At 42.0% G+C, this 17,348-nt stretch overlaps 1 protein-coding gene across 2 annotated transcripts in view; it reads right to left on the bottom strand.

The window, feature by feature from the left end:
- Positions 1-1,774: 1,774 nt before the first annotated feature.
- Positions 1,775-17,348, bottom strand: part of OSBPL10 (oxysterol binding protein like 10) — a 784,850-nt gene continuing 769,276 nt past the window's right edge. For both annotated transcript variants that reach the window (XM_078663937.1, XM_078663936.1), the window contains 3 exons: positions 16,743-16,925; positions 10,675-10,828; positions 1,775-3,201 (listed from right to left, as the gene is read on the bottom strand). In XM_078663937.1, the coding sequence (XP_078520063.1) occupies positions 3,157-3,201; positions 10,675-10,828; positions 16,743-16,925 (382 nt within the window). In that variant the 3' untranslated portion in view covers positions 1,775-3,156. The remainder of the gene's footprint in view (positions 3,202-10,674; positions 10,829-16,742; positions 16,926-17,348) is intronic.

Genomic DNA, 17,348 nt, shown 5'->3' with positions numbered 1-17,348 from the left:
GAATGCTCTCTGCTAAATGACTTTTCTTTTCAGGATGTTAGGTATATGATCAATTGTACTTTTATTTCCAAATATCCGATCTTAAAATATTCTCATCATCTAATACATACACTTTTTTTTCATAAGTTTTGACCCATATCAATCTTTTTTATCTTCTTCAATATATTTCAATAAACACATAAAATTCCGCCACAAATTCAACTACTACAAGCACCGTAAAGAGAAAGGCATTTTTTATGTACATCGGTTGATGGTTAACAATTTGATTATACCCTTTCCCCAACTACAAGAGAAATGTAACCTCCCTGACTCTTATATCGAGCAATATAACACATTATCACCTGTTCTCCAAACCTTTTTACAGAATTTTAATTCCAATCCCATTCCTATTTCGTTTACGCCTGTTACACCCCTATTTCAAATTTGTTGTGACCCAATCCAAAGTGCTTCTTTTATTTATAAAACATTAGCCTTAGCTACTAGCATTCAGAGTAAATCTCTTATCGGACTAGCTTGGGAACAGGATTTATCTCAATTTCTGTCTGTTCCTGAATGGGATCGATTGTGGCAAAAGATTTTTTACATTTCTAAAGCTGCCAACATTACACAATCCCTATACTGCATTTATAACATAGTTGTAATTACTCCCATCTGTTTACACAAAATTGACCCTTCTATATCACTATTACGTTGGTCCTGACGTTCTTCTGAAGGAACATTGATACATTTACTTTACTATTGTCCCAAGGTTAAGGACTTCTGGAAAGCTATATGGTCGAAATGTGCTTTGATTTTTTCTTGTGATGTTCCATTTGTTATTCACAATATGTTTTTAGGTACTTCATCTCCTGATTTTGACCAACTCCCTTCCAAAACTATTTTACTTGACTTTTTTTATTGCTGTTGCTTTTAAAGTTATATTAACTTGTTGGAAAGACAATTCTAAATGATCAGAATTGTCTCTGTCTCTCACTCTTCTATTCATCTAAAGATTAAGTCAGATTTATTATGGTTACCTTTTACTACGTTTCTGTCCTCACAAACATGTTTCTAATAATACCCATTTTTAATCTATTCATTTTTCCTTCTTTTCTCTTTCTCTTCTTCCCTTTTTTCTCCCATTTTCGTCTCCTTTTTCCTTTCTCTCTCTCTTTTCTTAAGAAAAAGAAATATATATATATATACATATAACATACTCTTCTCTTTCTAGAACACATTATTTTATACAATGTAGGATGTTTTATTTTCATTATTTTTATCTTCTTATAGTATTGTGTTTTATTATAATAGTTGCACTCAGTGCTTTCTTTTATTATTCCGGTTTGAAATAGATTATACTACCCTTTGTATATCTCCCGCTAGATATCCTCTGAGATATGTTACGTTTTAACTCTGTGCTCATTCTTTTAATAAAAAATTATTTAACAAAAAAAATAATATATATGTATATATATATATATATATATATATATATATATATATATATCTTCGTATCTATGTGAAATGAAGATCCAAAGTGCACTTGGCCAGGTTTGGCAGGGATTTTTATAAGCTAATGTGAACAGGCATACACAAAAGTATACTTACGTATGCCAATGTTTTAACATGTAATCCAGACCTACTGCCTTTGTTTTTCCAGTGCTCGCTTGCTTTTGCACAGGAAGATGGTCTAGCAGTTCAGGTTAAACTGCCTCTTTTAGGGGAGGGGACCAAGGACAATTTGCATATGGTTGACATTTTCTGTGCTAGCACATGCGAGAAAAAGGACATTACACACCGATTATTGGGTTTAATTCAAGCATTTCGATGCAATCACTTTACATTTTTTCACATTTATAGACCGAACCTGAGTGGTCCCAAATATTAATGTACTTTACAACATTTGTATTAAAAAAATTTCGGTCAAATAGGAAATATGACTCCATAAACATAAAACGTACAGAAATCTCTCTTGGACTGACATGGTGACACAAAAAAAAATGTTTTGAGTTTTTTAAGGAATGTTTTCACATTTAACTAAATTTGACATTTTGTTTAGTGCTCAGGGTACCATTATGAAAATTAGTAGATGAAGGAAAGCTGTGCAGTTAATTTATAACATTTTAGTGTGATTTAGAAATACCCTATCTTTTACGTCACAGTATTTTTTTTTAACAAATTCATGTTGAATAATTACTTACATACCAACATTAAAAAATAATAATTACACATTGAGTTGTAGTTTTTGTGTAATGCGCTGAAGCCCTTATTCCAAGTTGCATGTAACCAATTTTTTTTTTTTTGTAAGAGACGTTGATTGCTAGTAAGTTAAAGTGCACCTTGGTACATAAAGCAAGGCGAGGAGATATCTAGAATGATGGTTAATGGCTTGTCTTATTTTGGCAAAGGCTCCTCACCATGAATTGTCAATAGCCCGCTCATATATGCACCATACCCAGCCTCCAATGATTGTGGTTGGAGGATACAAGATGTCTTGTTCTGGCAATTGAGCGCTTCTAGTGTCGTGTGACCCAACCACTGGTCAGTGAAATTCCTCACATGACTGAATAGTAAAGAAAAAAACTATCTAAATATTTAAATCTAGATCTAAGCATCTGATATACATGAACTGAATATAATTAACAGTTGAAAATATCAAAAAATGGAGAAAGTGATAATCAAAAAAAGTTTCAGAAAACAGGAAATAAAAACCCAGAGTTATGTAAATCGGAATCATGCTACCAACAGGAATCTAGAAGGCATGGGGTTTCTCGATCATTCAAAAAGACAATGGAGTGATTTGAGCAGGAAGAAGTGGCCATAGAAGGTCACATTGGCTAAGTGCAAAGAGGTTTTGGCTAAGTGAAAAATAGAAGAATCATGGATAGTTATTGTTGTTCTTTAAAAAAACAAAAAAACAACCATTACCAACATATCCACTGATATTGTGTGTACCTAGGTACAGTGTCATCATTTGTATGTGTAGATAAATGTATAATCAACATGGCTGTGGTACAGACTCCTGTAGCGGGCAGCTGTTTGGAGATACATCATTCACAGTTTGTAGGGAAAATTTAATTTTTTAATAGGATGGCAGGATTTTCCAAACAGTACCGGAAGTTCATAGAATAAATTCAAATAAGGCCTTAAATTAGGCGTGTCTTGAGGAGGTCTGTGTCATTGCGTCTTCCACAGAGGATTATAATAAATCCAGCCTTCACCCTGAAAAACAAACACAAAATAACGTAAATGGTTGGGTAGGCTCATGAACTATCACCATAGTCTACATCCTTTAAACCCCTGAGCTTCTTACAGCTACATTTTACCTGCCAACTTCACACACTCAAACAAATAGTTTGAAACCTGATTTCATTCCTATAAGATGGATGACCGGTGAGACAAATCCAGTGGGTGAGTGTGTGTCCGAGGTAAGGGATTAATGTACAGAAACACAGTATTGACCAGCTTTTTCCCACCCCAAAACATGCCTCTTGTGCCTGCTAAACTGGTCATCCTGAACAGATGCTATGACCATGCCACACCAATAACTTGCCGAAAAGCCATATTATAGTACAACAGAGCCCATCTGTCCTACAATATATTCACTTCTATAAACTCACATTGCCCATCCAGAAAATGTAAGACTATAAATGGCTGCCTACAAAGAGATAGGAAGCAGCAGCATTTTCTAAAGAGTGCTCACTGAATATAAATCTCTTCAGACCTTTTTCATGCATAGCAATGGCTATGTAGAAAGAATATAAAAGAAAGCGTTGATTTATTTGTGTAGCTCCAATAAACACTGCATACAACCACATTCAAGTGCTCCCTTGAGGAGACAGTAGACCAGAAAGAATGTAAACAGAAAAACTAGATCTAGGTGGCTTCAGCACCTGAAATATATGTTTTTGTAAGAATACTGAGCCACGTGCCACCTTAGTGAGCCCCTGGCTGCACTCAGTGGACCAGCGCATTGTTCCTATCCCACCAGCCTGCTCAGAAGGTTCTCAGACCCAGCTCCTCTGAAGTCTTAGGAGTACATCTCTAATGCTGACAAGGATGGTGATTTCCAGTACGCATGCTAAGCACCAGAAGTGGAAGGGCTTGAGCAACGGCACAGAGAGAAGTACCACTTGGCAGAGCGGACAGATGTCTCGGTAATTCCTGGCATCAAGACATATTTCACATACATCACTAAAGCCCCCACTATTCCGGAGTTAGCCTGGGCACAGATAATACGGCGAGCCTGGAAGAGCACGAGGAATGCAAGGTTCCAACTTGTGCATTTCTACGTGCTCCACAGAGCGTACTTGACACCTGGGACAATCCGGAAATACTTTAAGGTGGAAGCGGCAGCATGCCCCAGATGCACGAGAGCTGGAGTAGAACTAGATCATATGCTATGGTCCTGCCCGATGGTAGGACACTATTGGAAGGAGGTGGGTGACACCTTGAACATGATAACGGAGAGGCAGCTAGAATTTGATATGGCTACTAGTATACTACACTGGTTCCCCCACACATCCAAGAACAAGATTACCAGTAAATTTATAGATATGGGACTTATATTGGCAAAACGTGAAATTACGAAGCACTGGAAGGCACGAATGGGTCCCACTAGTAAAAGATGGAAGGATGAGTTTTTGAAATGGGCCACTAGTGAAAGCACTCTGAGATTCCAGCTAGCGCGCCGGCGAAACGATGACAAGGCACTAGAAGCTGCAGCGGCGTGGGAAACACTAGTGCAGGCACTACGGGAACGCGAGGCACACGATAGTTGAGATGAGCAGCTAGATAATGGGAGATCAGTCCCGAAATATGACAGGTACATCGTACAGACAACACATAGCCACTCCTGTATACGCACATTAAAAGAGAATGGACATGGTCCTCTGCGTCGGGGGAGGGAAGTTGGGGAGGGGGACAGAAGTTGTTGTTTTAGTAGAACCTAGGGAAAGAGATGTGGCACTGGGGGTTCTGTTACACTCGGAGCATTGTTGATGAAGAAATGATATATCAAACATACCATGTATAGTATAACTTTTGGGGGGATTACGGATTGCTGCTCTGCAGATGCGATGGAAGCTCTTATATAAGGATGACTGTATGTTTTGTATATAAAACCAATAAACTACTTCATAAAAATAAAAATAAAAAAATCACTAAAGCCCCCACTGAACCTGTAAAAAGAAATGCATAAAGTTCCTTTTGTTCATCTTCATGCCCATTTAGGTGTTAGACAGGCTGTACACTAGACGTGGGCAGTGTGCACGCATGCTGGTTGGCCCAGTATATGTAAGATACATGGCGGCTCTTCTTTTGACCACTTGGTGTTCAGCTGCCCTTCGATGTCGGCCACTCATGGAACCTGGGTCCCAGCTGGAGCCAGTGTTGGGATATTTGTATGGTAGTTCTGACTGTCAAGGATGACGAATGCAATAATTGCACACGTCTTGATCATAGGGGACATTCTGGCCATGGCACATACTCACTCTGCAACCATTTATGCAGGGCCCAAGGATTACCATAGAAAGGTGATGGTGTAGTGTGCAGAAAATTGTTGTGTGAAAGCAGATTGTGAGTTGCCATAAGCAAGCAAGGATTGTTCTCAATGTGGCTATCGGGTTTCACATGCAACTGAATCCTCATATTGCAATGACTGAACATGACAACATCGCTGAAACGGTGCTAGAGAACGACACAACATATTGGGGCAAAAATCATATTTCTGGTCGGTGCAGGAGTGCAAATAAATGTAATGACTGACTGTGAAATAATGAAGCTACCAGGTCATATTTCACTTTAACCTTCAAATATGGAAACATAAGCCTCTAAGAACCCAGTGAGACACAAATGGAGTTTTTATACATCACTGAGGCACTATGGAATGACAATGAATCATTGTGAAATTTGTTCTTGAGGCCTCTGCTCCAAGAATAATGCTTTTGTTCTGTGGTTAACCTGGGTTTGCTTCAGGTTCCCGGTCAACTAATTGCATGCGTTGTGACGTCAAGTGTTTTCCAGGGCTTTCTGAACCAGACTAGTAGGAGTGGCATACCAGACTGATGAACCTGAAGCACAACTGGCAACATACAGGTGCAAGCTGAGGCAGCATTCTCTTGTAGAAGGATGTCATGGAAACCTACTCATGGCTGACAGAATGGGGCTCCCCTATAGATCCCATATCCAAGGAGCAGTATGGTGGTCAGACTTGCATCTTGCATGTCTATCTAACATAATCTGACCCATCACCCTGCATCCCATGACACAATAACCACACTTTGGTGGTTATTAAGCACAATATGAAAAAAACTTCCCATATAGGTTCAAAAGCAATACAACACTCTCCCCAAAACACATACTGCATGTGTAACTTGTAGCTCTATCTGTATGGGTAAACTCTTTAGTGGCCCATATAGTTGTACAAAAAGTCAGGACATTATACATCAACTAAATAGTGCACAGGTGTACTCAAAACTAGCCCTCAATAAAGGATATTACCAGCAGGAAGTGTCAACAAGATATATCACCACGACTGAAATGCATGTGAGCCGGTTTTGATTTAAAAAATAATAAAACAACATAAAATTCTGCATATCTTCTGCAGCAGACACTTTTCAGGAAGAGATCTTGTTGGGCCTGGCCCACTCTACTTGGTCACCCACAAACCTTTTGCCTTCACCTCTCATATTTTTGCTGAATTCATTTTTGTTGGCCTTAGGACTCTGCACTTGTTAGCAGTGGTAAAGTGCTCATTCCCTAAAACATGGTAAAAGTTGTGTACATCTGATTGGCATATTTAATTTACTTATAAGTCTCTATTAAAGTAGTATAGCATATACCCAGGGCCGGTAAATGAAATGCTTTTAGTGGGCAAGCAGGGCGTATTGTGAAACTTACTTAAATAGCCCCTTAAAACACTTACCATGCCTGCCACTGCAGACTGAATGCAGTTTTAAACTGACAGTTAGACTTAGCAATAAAACCCCATTACCACGCTTTAAACTCCTCTTTTATCGCATATAAGTTACCTCTCTGTATGCCCTAGGTAGCCTATGGAGCAGGGTTCTTTGTAATTAAAAGGCTGGACATGTACTATTTCACTATTGTGAGGCCTACCTTTCCCATATGATAACATTAGGTTACCTTATAACCTTTATTAAGTGCTAACCTTTGATTGTGAACAGGTAAACATGTTGTGCCTGGTGTCTTAGAAATTTTTATTTAAAACCCTTTTAATGGTAAAGTCGTATTTAAGTTACAATTTTGAAAATGACACATTTAAAAAGTTGGCATATCCCTGCCATAACTAATTGGTGCCTACAGCCCATTCTTGGGTCACATGACTGGGTGTAGTTCAACTTTTTTCATTCCTCCCAGACAGCCACACGATAGAGGGATTAGGTGTACCTGAATGGTCATCAATGGAAGAATGGGATAGGTGGAAGCAGGCCATAGCCCCACTTGCACCTAGATATGAAGTACTCTGCCTTCACACAAAGGACTTGGCATCCCTGTATTGTTCATGCAGACAGTCAGGATCCAGTTTAGGGGAAGCAGTAAACTTCCAGCAGTATAAAGGGAATTATCTAGAAATGTCTCCTACTTCAACTAAGGCACCAGGTATAAAAATAAGACCCTCAGACTCACTATTCAGTTCCCTTTCTGGACCTGCGGAAAGACTCTCAGATGAATGCCTGCTGTGTACCTCAGAGAACTGCTTTGCTGCACTTTTAAGGACTACTCTGCTGCCTGAAGCCTGCCTTGAACCCTCAGATACCTTCCCTCTGCTTTTGCCCTGTCACACTTTTTGAACCCAGTACTTGCAGAGTGACTCCAAAGACTAGCTGGCTGGCATCCTGATCAAAGTCTTAGGGGCACAAAAGGCACTAACCATCTTGAACCTGCACCTGGACTCAGCCTGAGTGAGTCCTAAACCCCCTAAGTGCCCCTCCAACCCAGGACCTTTGGTGGTGGTAATAAAGGTCTCCAGATAGCAAAATATCCAAAACATGGAACGCAGAGCATGTTTGGCTAAAAGACAAAAAAGCTCTTTAACCAAGAGAAATGCAGATCCTGCTACGTTCTTCAACCTCAGCAGCAAATCCTGTTCAGCGTTTCTTTGCCAAAGGGGTATCCAACCTTGTGGAAGTCATGCTGGCTACTGCCTCCACTCCAGCTTCATTCTGCTGGCGTTTTTCGAGTTCCAAAACGAGACTAAGTTCGAATGTAGAAATCTTCACTGTGATATTGTCTAGCAGCTCCCCAGTGGTGATACCTCCTCTTTGGACACCACCTGCAACCTTGCCCCACCAAACGTCTACCTTCTGAGAGACTTTTTCTTCAAATTTCTTCCAAGTCCGAAGATAAGAGCGGACCAGCCCAAATCCTTTTTTTTTTAATCCGACTTGCGTTCCATCACTGTCAGTCATCGGTCCGACTTTGATCCTGTCTCGCCTAACTAGATGTCCATGGTTGGAGCTTTGATCTTTTAGGGCGCTATTTTTTACCTTAAACTTAAAAAAAAATCATAACTCCATTCTACAGTTAGGATTTTTGTCAATTTGGTATCAAACACTTATTTAAAACTTACTTTATTGGTGTGGGATGTTACTGTTTGAGTGCCTCATAAATACTGTACACACTGCCTCTATGTTAAGTCCGATTGCTTTTATATGAAGCTACCAAAGGGGTTAACACTGGTTAATATAGTGATTTTTGTGGTTCACCCTGACAGGGCTGTTGCCAATTTCTCACAGATCTGAAAGGTGATCTCAGGGATTCCTAACTGTCTCAATCAGTGTGGCAACATTCTAGAACTTGGCACGTCTCAGCAGGATAATGATGATGCCCTCATGAAAGTCTACCATGCTTTAGCAAAAGCATACATGTTCGCTAAGGAGAAATACAATGTTTGTCGTCTTCTACTAAAGTTTTATTAGTACATATCGCTAAGGAAATTAATCCTGATCCTGACAAGAGAGAAGATATCACACTGGTGTCTGTACTCTGAAGTGTGTCATAACCTCATTCTTTCATGGGCCTGGCCAGTTACAGTACATAAAAGAATCGTCATCCAAGGGTGCTCCGCTGTGAGACATTTAAAAAAAAGGTACACGAATTTCAGTTGCCCCCAAGAATGTCAAGCCAGGTTTGAGTTTTCTTTTTTTTGCTTGAGAACTGCAGAAGCTGACAACATGTCTTATTTTTTAACCTTTCCAGTTGCAATACAATCATGATGGATGCTAGCTCAGTTGAGTTGGGTTCTGGTCTCACCTAACATGACAGTGGTCACAACACTCCATTCAAACATACCTACATGAGCAGAAGCTTCAGCAAACAGAAAACAGCAAGACTCCACAAACAAGCGTGTCCAATACAGACATTTTCACTTGCTTATATATGGAAAATCACTCACAGTTTTTAATGATCACCAAATCCTCCAAATGATATTTTGAAAGCCTAAAGTGTAGATACAGCCAAGGGCTAAAAGATAGAGTCTGTGCCTTCAGGACTATTGGTTCTGCATTGTTCAATGCCAGCATAGGATCAGAATCTGGCTATTTTCTCTGGTTTCTCTTGGTTGCACAGCTTGTTATACCCTCAGCTGCTTGGGAATATCTATGGTTCTATTTTTCTGGTTTCCTGACATAGTCCCTGAAACAAGAACACTTGTTGAGGTGGCCATTCCTCATCTGGACATGATATTCCTAATGTATGGCATACTTCAAGTTGTCACACCAGACAACGGACCCCGTTTCAGTGGTAAAGCCTTCAAAGAGTTGTGAGTCCATCGATTTATTTTCACAGCTCCAAAAGCACTCAATTGAAACCTCAGTGCAGAGTTACTTTTCATGGTGACTCTGCAGTTTTACCAAGCTGAGTCATGTCCCTGCGACCAGAGCACCACAGGAAACTCTCCTCATGAGCTGCTCTTTTGGAGGTAAATACAAACCTTACGCATTCTAACACAATAGATAGGGCACTGCACAGGAGTATGCACACGAGGAATCGCATGAAAGAATACAACAGGAGGCAGAGAGACAAGCCGCTGCACCTATGCCAAGGGGACATCCTGCGAGCCACATCGAACGGCTTGCATAAAAATGGCTATCCATTTGACCCTCAACTTTATATGATTGCTTTTGTTGAGTAGTCCCGCTTTTGTGAAAATTCATTATAATTCTGCACGTTAATGGAAATCCTTGTGTTCTAAGAAGATGATAATGCCCTGGAGGCCAGTCCCATCTTCTGAAGACCTAATTATCAACTCTTCTTTAGACATTTGCCATCTTCGCCCCCAGCTTCCCACAGCGCCGGTGTCTCTCCAAGGTCCATGACAGCCATCCGTATTTCCTCTGCCCCCCAACCACCGTCTCCTGCTCATTATCATGTCAGACCCTCATCGCAGTCACAGACTGATGGCTGTGGGTTGATGGCTACATAAGGTGGCTGAAGAATCATAATGGACAGGGTATTCCTGGTACATTGCCAATGACCGCATCTTCCAGTAGGCATTCTGCAAGTAGAGGGCCCAGGAGTGGTAGTGGTGCAAGGACACATAGGGAGAGACAACACCCAGCAGAGCAGGGTTGTGTTTTGACAGCTCCTGAACTGAAGATGCATTTCATATGCATTAGCACAGCTCCTGCTAAATCTAAAACCCCATGATGCAGAGTGTAGCATATCACTCACCTCCTTTGAAAAGTATTTAGGCTTCCAGGCTGCGTTGAGTGCCGCTCTCTGCTTCGCTTCCCTTCGCTGCCGCTCCTCTAGCCGCTGCTTGTGCTCTGTGGCCAGATCGTGGTCGCCGGATTTTAAAGAGTTGGTGACGTGCTGCCACAGATTCCTGAAGAGTACAGAAAGGGGAAAAGAGGTACATGATTGTGTCGGCTGTCTCGAATAACTGATTAAATGTAGAGTGTTTGGGTGGCAGACCTCTGCAATAAATTGCTTACCAGGAAGAGGTTAAAGACAGAGTGGGGCAATTCTGCAGTGAAGGGCATCTCCCTATTTTTGTTCACTTAAACACAGTGTCTACATAGCAAAAATCAAGTGGAACTTTGAAAACAAGCATTGGCAACACCAACAGTCTAGCCTTTTTTGACCTAAAGTCTTTGCTAATGCTTTTGCCGATGTGAGGCAAAATGCTTTATGTTGCTGCTTTGTAGTATTGAAAAAAAATGAGAAAAAGTAAAAAGATGCAATGATGCAGCCACTGTTGGTGGACTCATTATTACATAGGCGCGAGCAAGCATTATGCTTATGCACACACATGCATCACCACATGTATGCTTGCCTATGGAATGACTCAGGCACCACTTTCTATTTTTTTAATTTACCAATGTACAATGCCGGGTGCTACTTGGATTCATAAATAATTTGACTTTGCGACTTCTAAAAAATGTGGAACAGCCAGGCAGCAAATGACAGCCGCAGGGCCCTAAAAAATTAAGAAGAAAACATAATATTATAAAGATCTAGAGGGATAGGGGAACAACGGAAGAGTGGGTAGGGAGGGAAGCAAGGGGGAGTGGCCAGGGGGTAAAGGAGCAATTGAGGAGCTTGAGACTGAATGAAGGGGAGGAAAAACAAGTGTTAAAATTAACAAAAGCTAGGTGGGGACGACATGCAGTTGATCATCATGCTATCTCAGGATGATGGAGCTGCCACAACCTGGTTCAGATTGGATGAACTTGCAGAATGAATGGATCAAAGCTGCCTTAAGCCTAATGCCAGCAAAACTGAAGTTCTCATTCTTGGTAAGCAGCCCTCAATCTGGCCCTCCACTTGGTGGCTAGATGTACTGGGACCCGCACTAGATCCCAAGCCTAAAGTGAAGAACTTGGAAATGTAATTAGAAATTTAATTAACTTTCAAACAGTCAATTGGCCTGCCTGTTGGGGAAGTATTTTGGTATTCTTAAAACTTTGAATAAAATCATCGGCTTCCTCCCTGAGGCGGCCAGGAAAACAATAATTCAGGCCCTGTTATGTCCAGGCTGGATTATTGTAATGTTTTAAACATGGGGGCTATGCAAAGTACACTGCAAAAACTTCAAAGAGTACAGAAGGAGGCTGCTCGGCTATTGTTAGATCTCCCGAGGCCATCTTCTAGGGGCCCTGCTCTTGCCAAGCTGCACTGGCTTCCGGTGAGAAAAAGTTTCTTTCAAAGCTTTGTGTCCATGCCAGAAAATTCTAAATGATAAAGGACTCCACTCCTTATTTCCACTGGTGAAGCTGTACCGGCCTAGTAGAAGTCTCAGGTCGACTGGAATGTGCTTGCTACAGTCACTACGTTAAAAGAGTTTGCATAGTTAGCTGCTCTTTCATCTTCCTAGCCCCAAAACTGTGGAACACTCTACCCCTGTATCTGAGACAGGAAGGCTCAGAATTCTTTTTTCGAAAGTAACTCTACACATGGCTTTTTAGACAGAAATGGCAGTGAGTACTGTGTTCTCCAGACTATTTTTTCTTGAGCTTACTCTTTAGTTTTCTTTCCTTTTATGGTTAGTGAGTAATCTGATTCTCCCTTTTGGCCTCCTTTTGAGAGGCTTAATGGTTACTCCAAATGGGGATGCTCCATTTGGAGTAACCATTAAGCCTGGGCGGAGTTCATGCAAAAAAAAACTCTGCTGCGCTACGCAGAGCTAAGGAAGAGGCGGAGTGCGTTAGATTAATTCTGTTTACGCTGATTTTCAGCGCCGAGTGTTTGTCCGCACTGTGCAATCATCGCGAACAGCACCATGTGCAGCGCAAGCGGGCGCTGCTTCCTTTCAGCCGCTTGAGTGAATTTTTTACATGAGCAGCAGAACTTTCTTAACCCCAACGACGGTTTCTCAACGTGAGTGGTTGTGAGCAAACGCGTTCACTCGCAATGAGAAATCCGACTGCCCGCGTTGAGAAATCTAGCCGGGTGGTTGATTTTCCATGCTGGAGCTGGCCAAGTTGCCGTTGACAATAGCGAACGAGGAAAAATCATGTGGGGAGGTGGATTTTCCTCGATTGCCAACTTGATGTTGATGAGCTTTAGATAGGAAAAAAACTCAGCTCAGCTGAGTTTTCCGGAACTCCGCAAGTTCCGCGTAACGCAGAGTGAGGAAAACTCTGCAAACTCCGCGTGCGGAGCAGAGTTCACCACCCAGACTTAGTAACCATGCACTTTATAAATTTCCTTTATCATAATTCTTTATGGGGAAAGAAATGGATGAGCTTGGGCTGGGGTGGATGTGAGAGCAGCACGTAGTGCATGGGGTGGGCATCAGAGGGGTAACAGCACATAAGGGAGCGGGCTAGAAAGCACATGCACTCACATGGAGTGCTGAAAGAAAAAGAAGAAAGTAGTTGCCTGAATGTGAACTGTAGAAGGATACAAGTCATCCAATCAAAATGATGGGAAAGAGGCTATGCTCAAGGAGATAGACAAATACAAGAAGAGGAACGAAAGTCATGGAATAAGAAACAAGCCAAGGAGTGAGTGACAAGAAAACCAATCATTGACAAGCAATGTGTGGACTCTAAATCCATTGTACGTTTTTAGTATTGTCCACAAGAGGTCTTTGCAAACAAGACAGTTAAAAGCAGTCTGCAGGCGAGACTTAAAAAGCTACTCCACTTCCCCATTTCCTGAGGGTCTATTAACAACCAGAAATCACTTCCTGGTGAAAGCAGAGTCAGAATCTCTTCCTTAGGCACGTCCTCCCTGCCCTCCCACCCACCTTTGTCAATGACATTGGAGGAGCCACATTTTTCCCTGCATGTACATGTACGAGGCTCTGTTTCCCTGTGCATTTATAATGGCATATGGTTGAAAACCCTTTCCATATAATTTCAAAATATCAGCCTACAGATCTGTGCAGTGAACTACAGCCTGGGGAGTTCTCCACTTGCAAAGGCAGGAGAGGGACTGGTTACTTTAACCCATCATAAAAGTGGCAGAGAATTGGCCACTTAAAGTGTATTCGTAGAGATACAATGGTGTAGGGTGGATTTTACCAGATGTTACAACTTATGTCACATAAACTGTGAAGATTTACAAACACCTGTCTTCCTTCCTTGAGTTTGCCGGATGCACTGCTACCCCCAGCACCTTCAAACCAGAAGCATTTTCACCATCTTTGCAACCCTAAGGTTATACTGAGTTAGGACCTATTCTAGGCTTCTTTTTAGCTAATTTGTTTGCTTTTTGTGCAAGAAGGGCCTAAGCCTCATTAAAGTTTTTCACCTCGCCATCCACTGACAAACTCATTTTAAAATTATTATCTTAAATTAGTCATTCACGTGTTTATCTGTGCCCTTTAAATATTCATATTACTGCCCCTCTGTCTATTTTCTATGGCCAATGAAATACGAGTGATTTCAGTGCCCTTTACACTTTGCTTCATGTCGTCAAGGCAGTATGTTCCCAGTCCTGGTTACTTTATGGGTGAAAAGAAATGAACCCAAAGCCCAAGTACTGTCAAGAGGCTGGGCAATGTAGTAACTCCATGAAGGTAGTGGCATTGCTCGACTCCTGACAGTAGGTTTGAAAACAACTTCCCCAGTAGGAAAGCCTATGTGAGGCCCGTCCTGCAGGGTCCTCCTAACACCTTGGCATGCAGGCACCAGGGTTCTTCTGTTGTGGAAGTTGCTTTCAAGCCTTGTTGGGGGTTGGGCAGTCTAATATAGCCTTAGAGCCCGATGTAGCAGGCTCTACCAGCCATTAGAACATTGGAATGTTGGGAGCTCCATTGAAAACAATGGAGTGCTCCGGGCTTATAATGGCTGGTAGAAGCCTGGCGCTCCAACATTCCAATGTTTCTTTGTTCACAGCTCTGGCTGTGAACAAAGGCTTCAGGGAACCTGAGGGGATTCCAATCCCCTCACGCTCCCAAAATGCTTTATTTTTATTGTTAGAACATTCTGTCCTCTAGTGACAGAATGTTCTAATAGCCTTATAGAGTAGATGGGCTATACCGCTATTAAAGTCCCTCTCCCTTGTTAAAGGCCCTCGCCTTCGGCTCGGGGCCTTTAACGCTGGAGAGGGCCTTTAATAGCCGCTATAGCCCTCTAAGGCAGGCTATAAGGCTATATTAAAGGTCCGCTCTAACAAGGGAGGGGGCCTTTAATGGTTAGTACAGCTCACTAAAGAGGCTCTAAGGCTATTAGAACATTCCACCTCTAGAGGGCAGAATGTTCTGATTTGTAAACAAAGGCCTCACAGAGCCCGAGGGGATTGAAATCCATGAGGCCTTTGTTCACAGCAACAGCTGTGAACAAACATTGGAATGTTGATGCTACAGGCTTCTACCACCCATTAGAAGCCTGGGCTTCTACTGGACATTGGAAGCCCGAAGCACTCCATTGTTTTCAATGGAGCATTCCAATGTTCTAATAAACTTTATGTAACTGTCATTAAAGTAATTATATTGCCTGGCCCTGGACAGAGCTGGACCACACAAGTATTTTTCGTGCCTTGTATTCCTTACTATGTGGAGTGAGGACTCTTTGGTGTTGAAGGAAACTCTGCCTGTTTTTTTAAATCAGGGGCAAGCAGACGTGAAAGCAAACCATTGAAAGTGGTCGAAATTGCCAAATGTTTTGCACCCTCTTAATACAGATTAAAAACAATTGCCTACCGAGTTACTTGGAGTGTCAGTTCAATGGGAGAATACCTTGAGAACACCCCCCAGTGACAGTAGGAGGTCAGACCTAGGAATATGGTGCTCCAATAACAATGAGTGTGGTGGCGACCTGAGCAACCTATAGGTCGCATGGTTGTCTTTTCTCTTCCCGTGGCACATAAAACAGAGAGCATTGTGCGGGGTAACATTAAAGCACAGTAATTACGTACCAACACCATTTACTTTGTGATCATAAATATTCAATATAATGCTCATATCTGCTTTACCTCTGTAAATGCTACTAAAACCCACTGTTTTTTTTGTTTCTGAATTTGGGCTGCTAATATCTAGTTTTCTGTCCAAAATTACCCCAGCTCTTCAGACTAGAGAAGAGTGCCTTTTGCCAACCCGCAGCTTATTTCCTCTCAAATTTACTTGTGACCCTAGAGACTCAAAAACATACAACTTCATAAGGTGCCCGAACAGTATCTAGACTGCAAAATTAAGCTTCTCTCTCAAGCTCGGCCTTCAAGCTTCAATGCAACCATCCAGGAAATACTGCGGCCTAGATAAAGAGCCACCCAAACAATGGCAAACCACGAACATCCCATGAAAGCCAAGGACTGAAGAGGGCAGACCCAAAACCCACACTCTTTCTATCACCTCTTAAATGTACTTTAAAAAAATGATGATAACATGAGGACACCTATACAAAGAAAGCTGTCTGCAACTAGCCCTGAAAATGGCTCATTAAGGTCTTTGTACTTCTGGTTCCTGCTGCTGTCTCTGCTTTATTACTGAAACCAGCAGGGCCGGACTGGGAACCAAAACCGGCCCTGGCAAAGTGCTCTGCTGCCCCCCCCCTCCCTTGGGGGCGCGACTGCTGCAAAAACAGTCCTGTAACAAAAACGGCCCCCAGGGGCCCAAAACCGGCCCCCACCCATACGGCCGACCGGGGGATTGCCGGTGCCCGCAACAGCCAGTCCGGGCCTGGAAACCAGTGGTAGCAGAAGGCATTTCACGGGTGCCAAAGGGTAAGCAAGGGTAGCACAGCAGATGCTACTGCTGAATATCCATAGTTGATGCCCAGGACCACAAGCACTTTAAAACCTTGGAAGTGCCTTTATTCGCAGGAAGTCTACTGATTCATGCGCTCTCTCACCTGGATTCGAACGGTCCTTGTTTCTCAAGCGGCCGTATCTTCTTCCTGATGACCGGAAGCTTGGTGGTATCGATCACTTTGGTTTCTCCATTGCTGTAGGTGAACTCCAGTGTTCCGTTCCACTCCCCTTGTGCCTTGCACACGATGGTGCTGGTGGGATTGTGCTTCACCTCTGCAGTAACTCTAAATAGAAAACAAAAAATGTAGGAATGGAATTAATGCACCATTTTCCCTCACACAAAAACAATTTACAACTTAGGGCTGGATACATATATATATTCATTGAAAAAACAAAGTTTGCTGGAGTGTTATAATTAGGAATTAGCATTTAAAAAACCTTTAGAATTAACTGAAAAAAACAGAGTTACAAGGACTTTATAGTTCGGAAATAGACTTTTTTTTTAAACGTAGAAATTGGTTATAGGTATGTTATAGTTAGACTGAGGCTTCACTCGTACAAAGCCAGTGAAATTCAGCAGTTGTAGGTAGCTGAGGTTTCACCCAGGACATGGTCCGAGACATCTCTGATGACATCACTGATGACATCTCAAATGACATCGCTGAAAATGCACGGCTCCCCGTCTTCAATTGTTTACACATGCTCCG

This window comes from Lissotriton helveticus, chromosome 10, assembly GCF_964261635.1.
Source record: "Lissotriton helveticus chromosome 10, aLisHel1.1, whole genome shotgun sequence".
Lineage (NCBI taxonomy): Eukaryota > Metazoa > Chordata > Amphibia > Caudata > Salamandridae > Lissotriton > Lissotriton helveticus.
The sequence above is the reverse complement of the archived record's forward strand: the minus strand, read 5'-3'. Positions and strand labels throughout refer to the sequence as shown.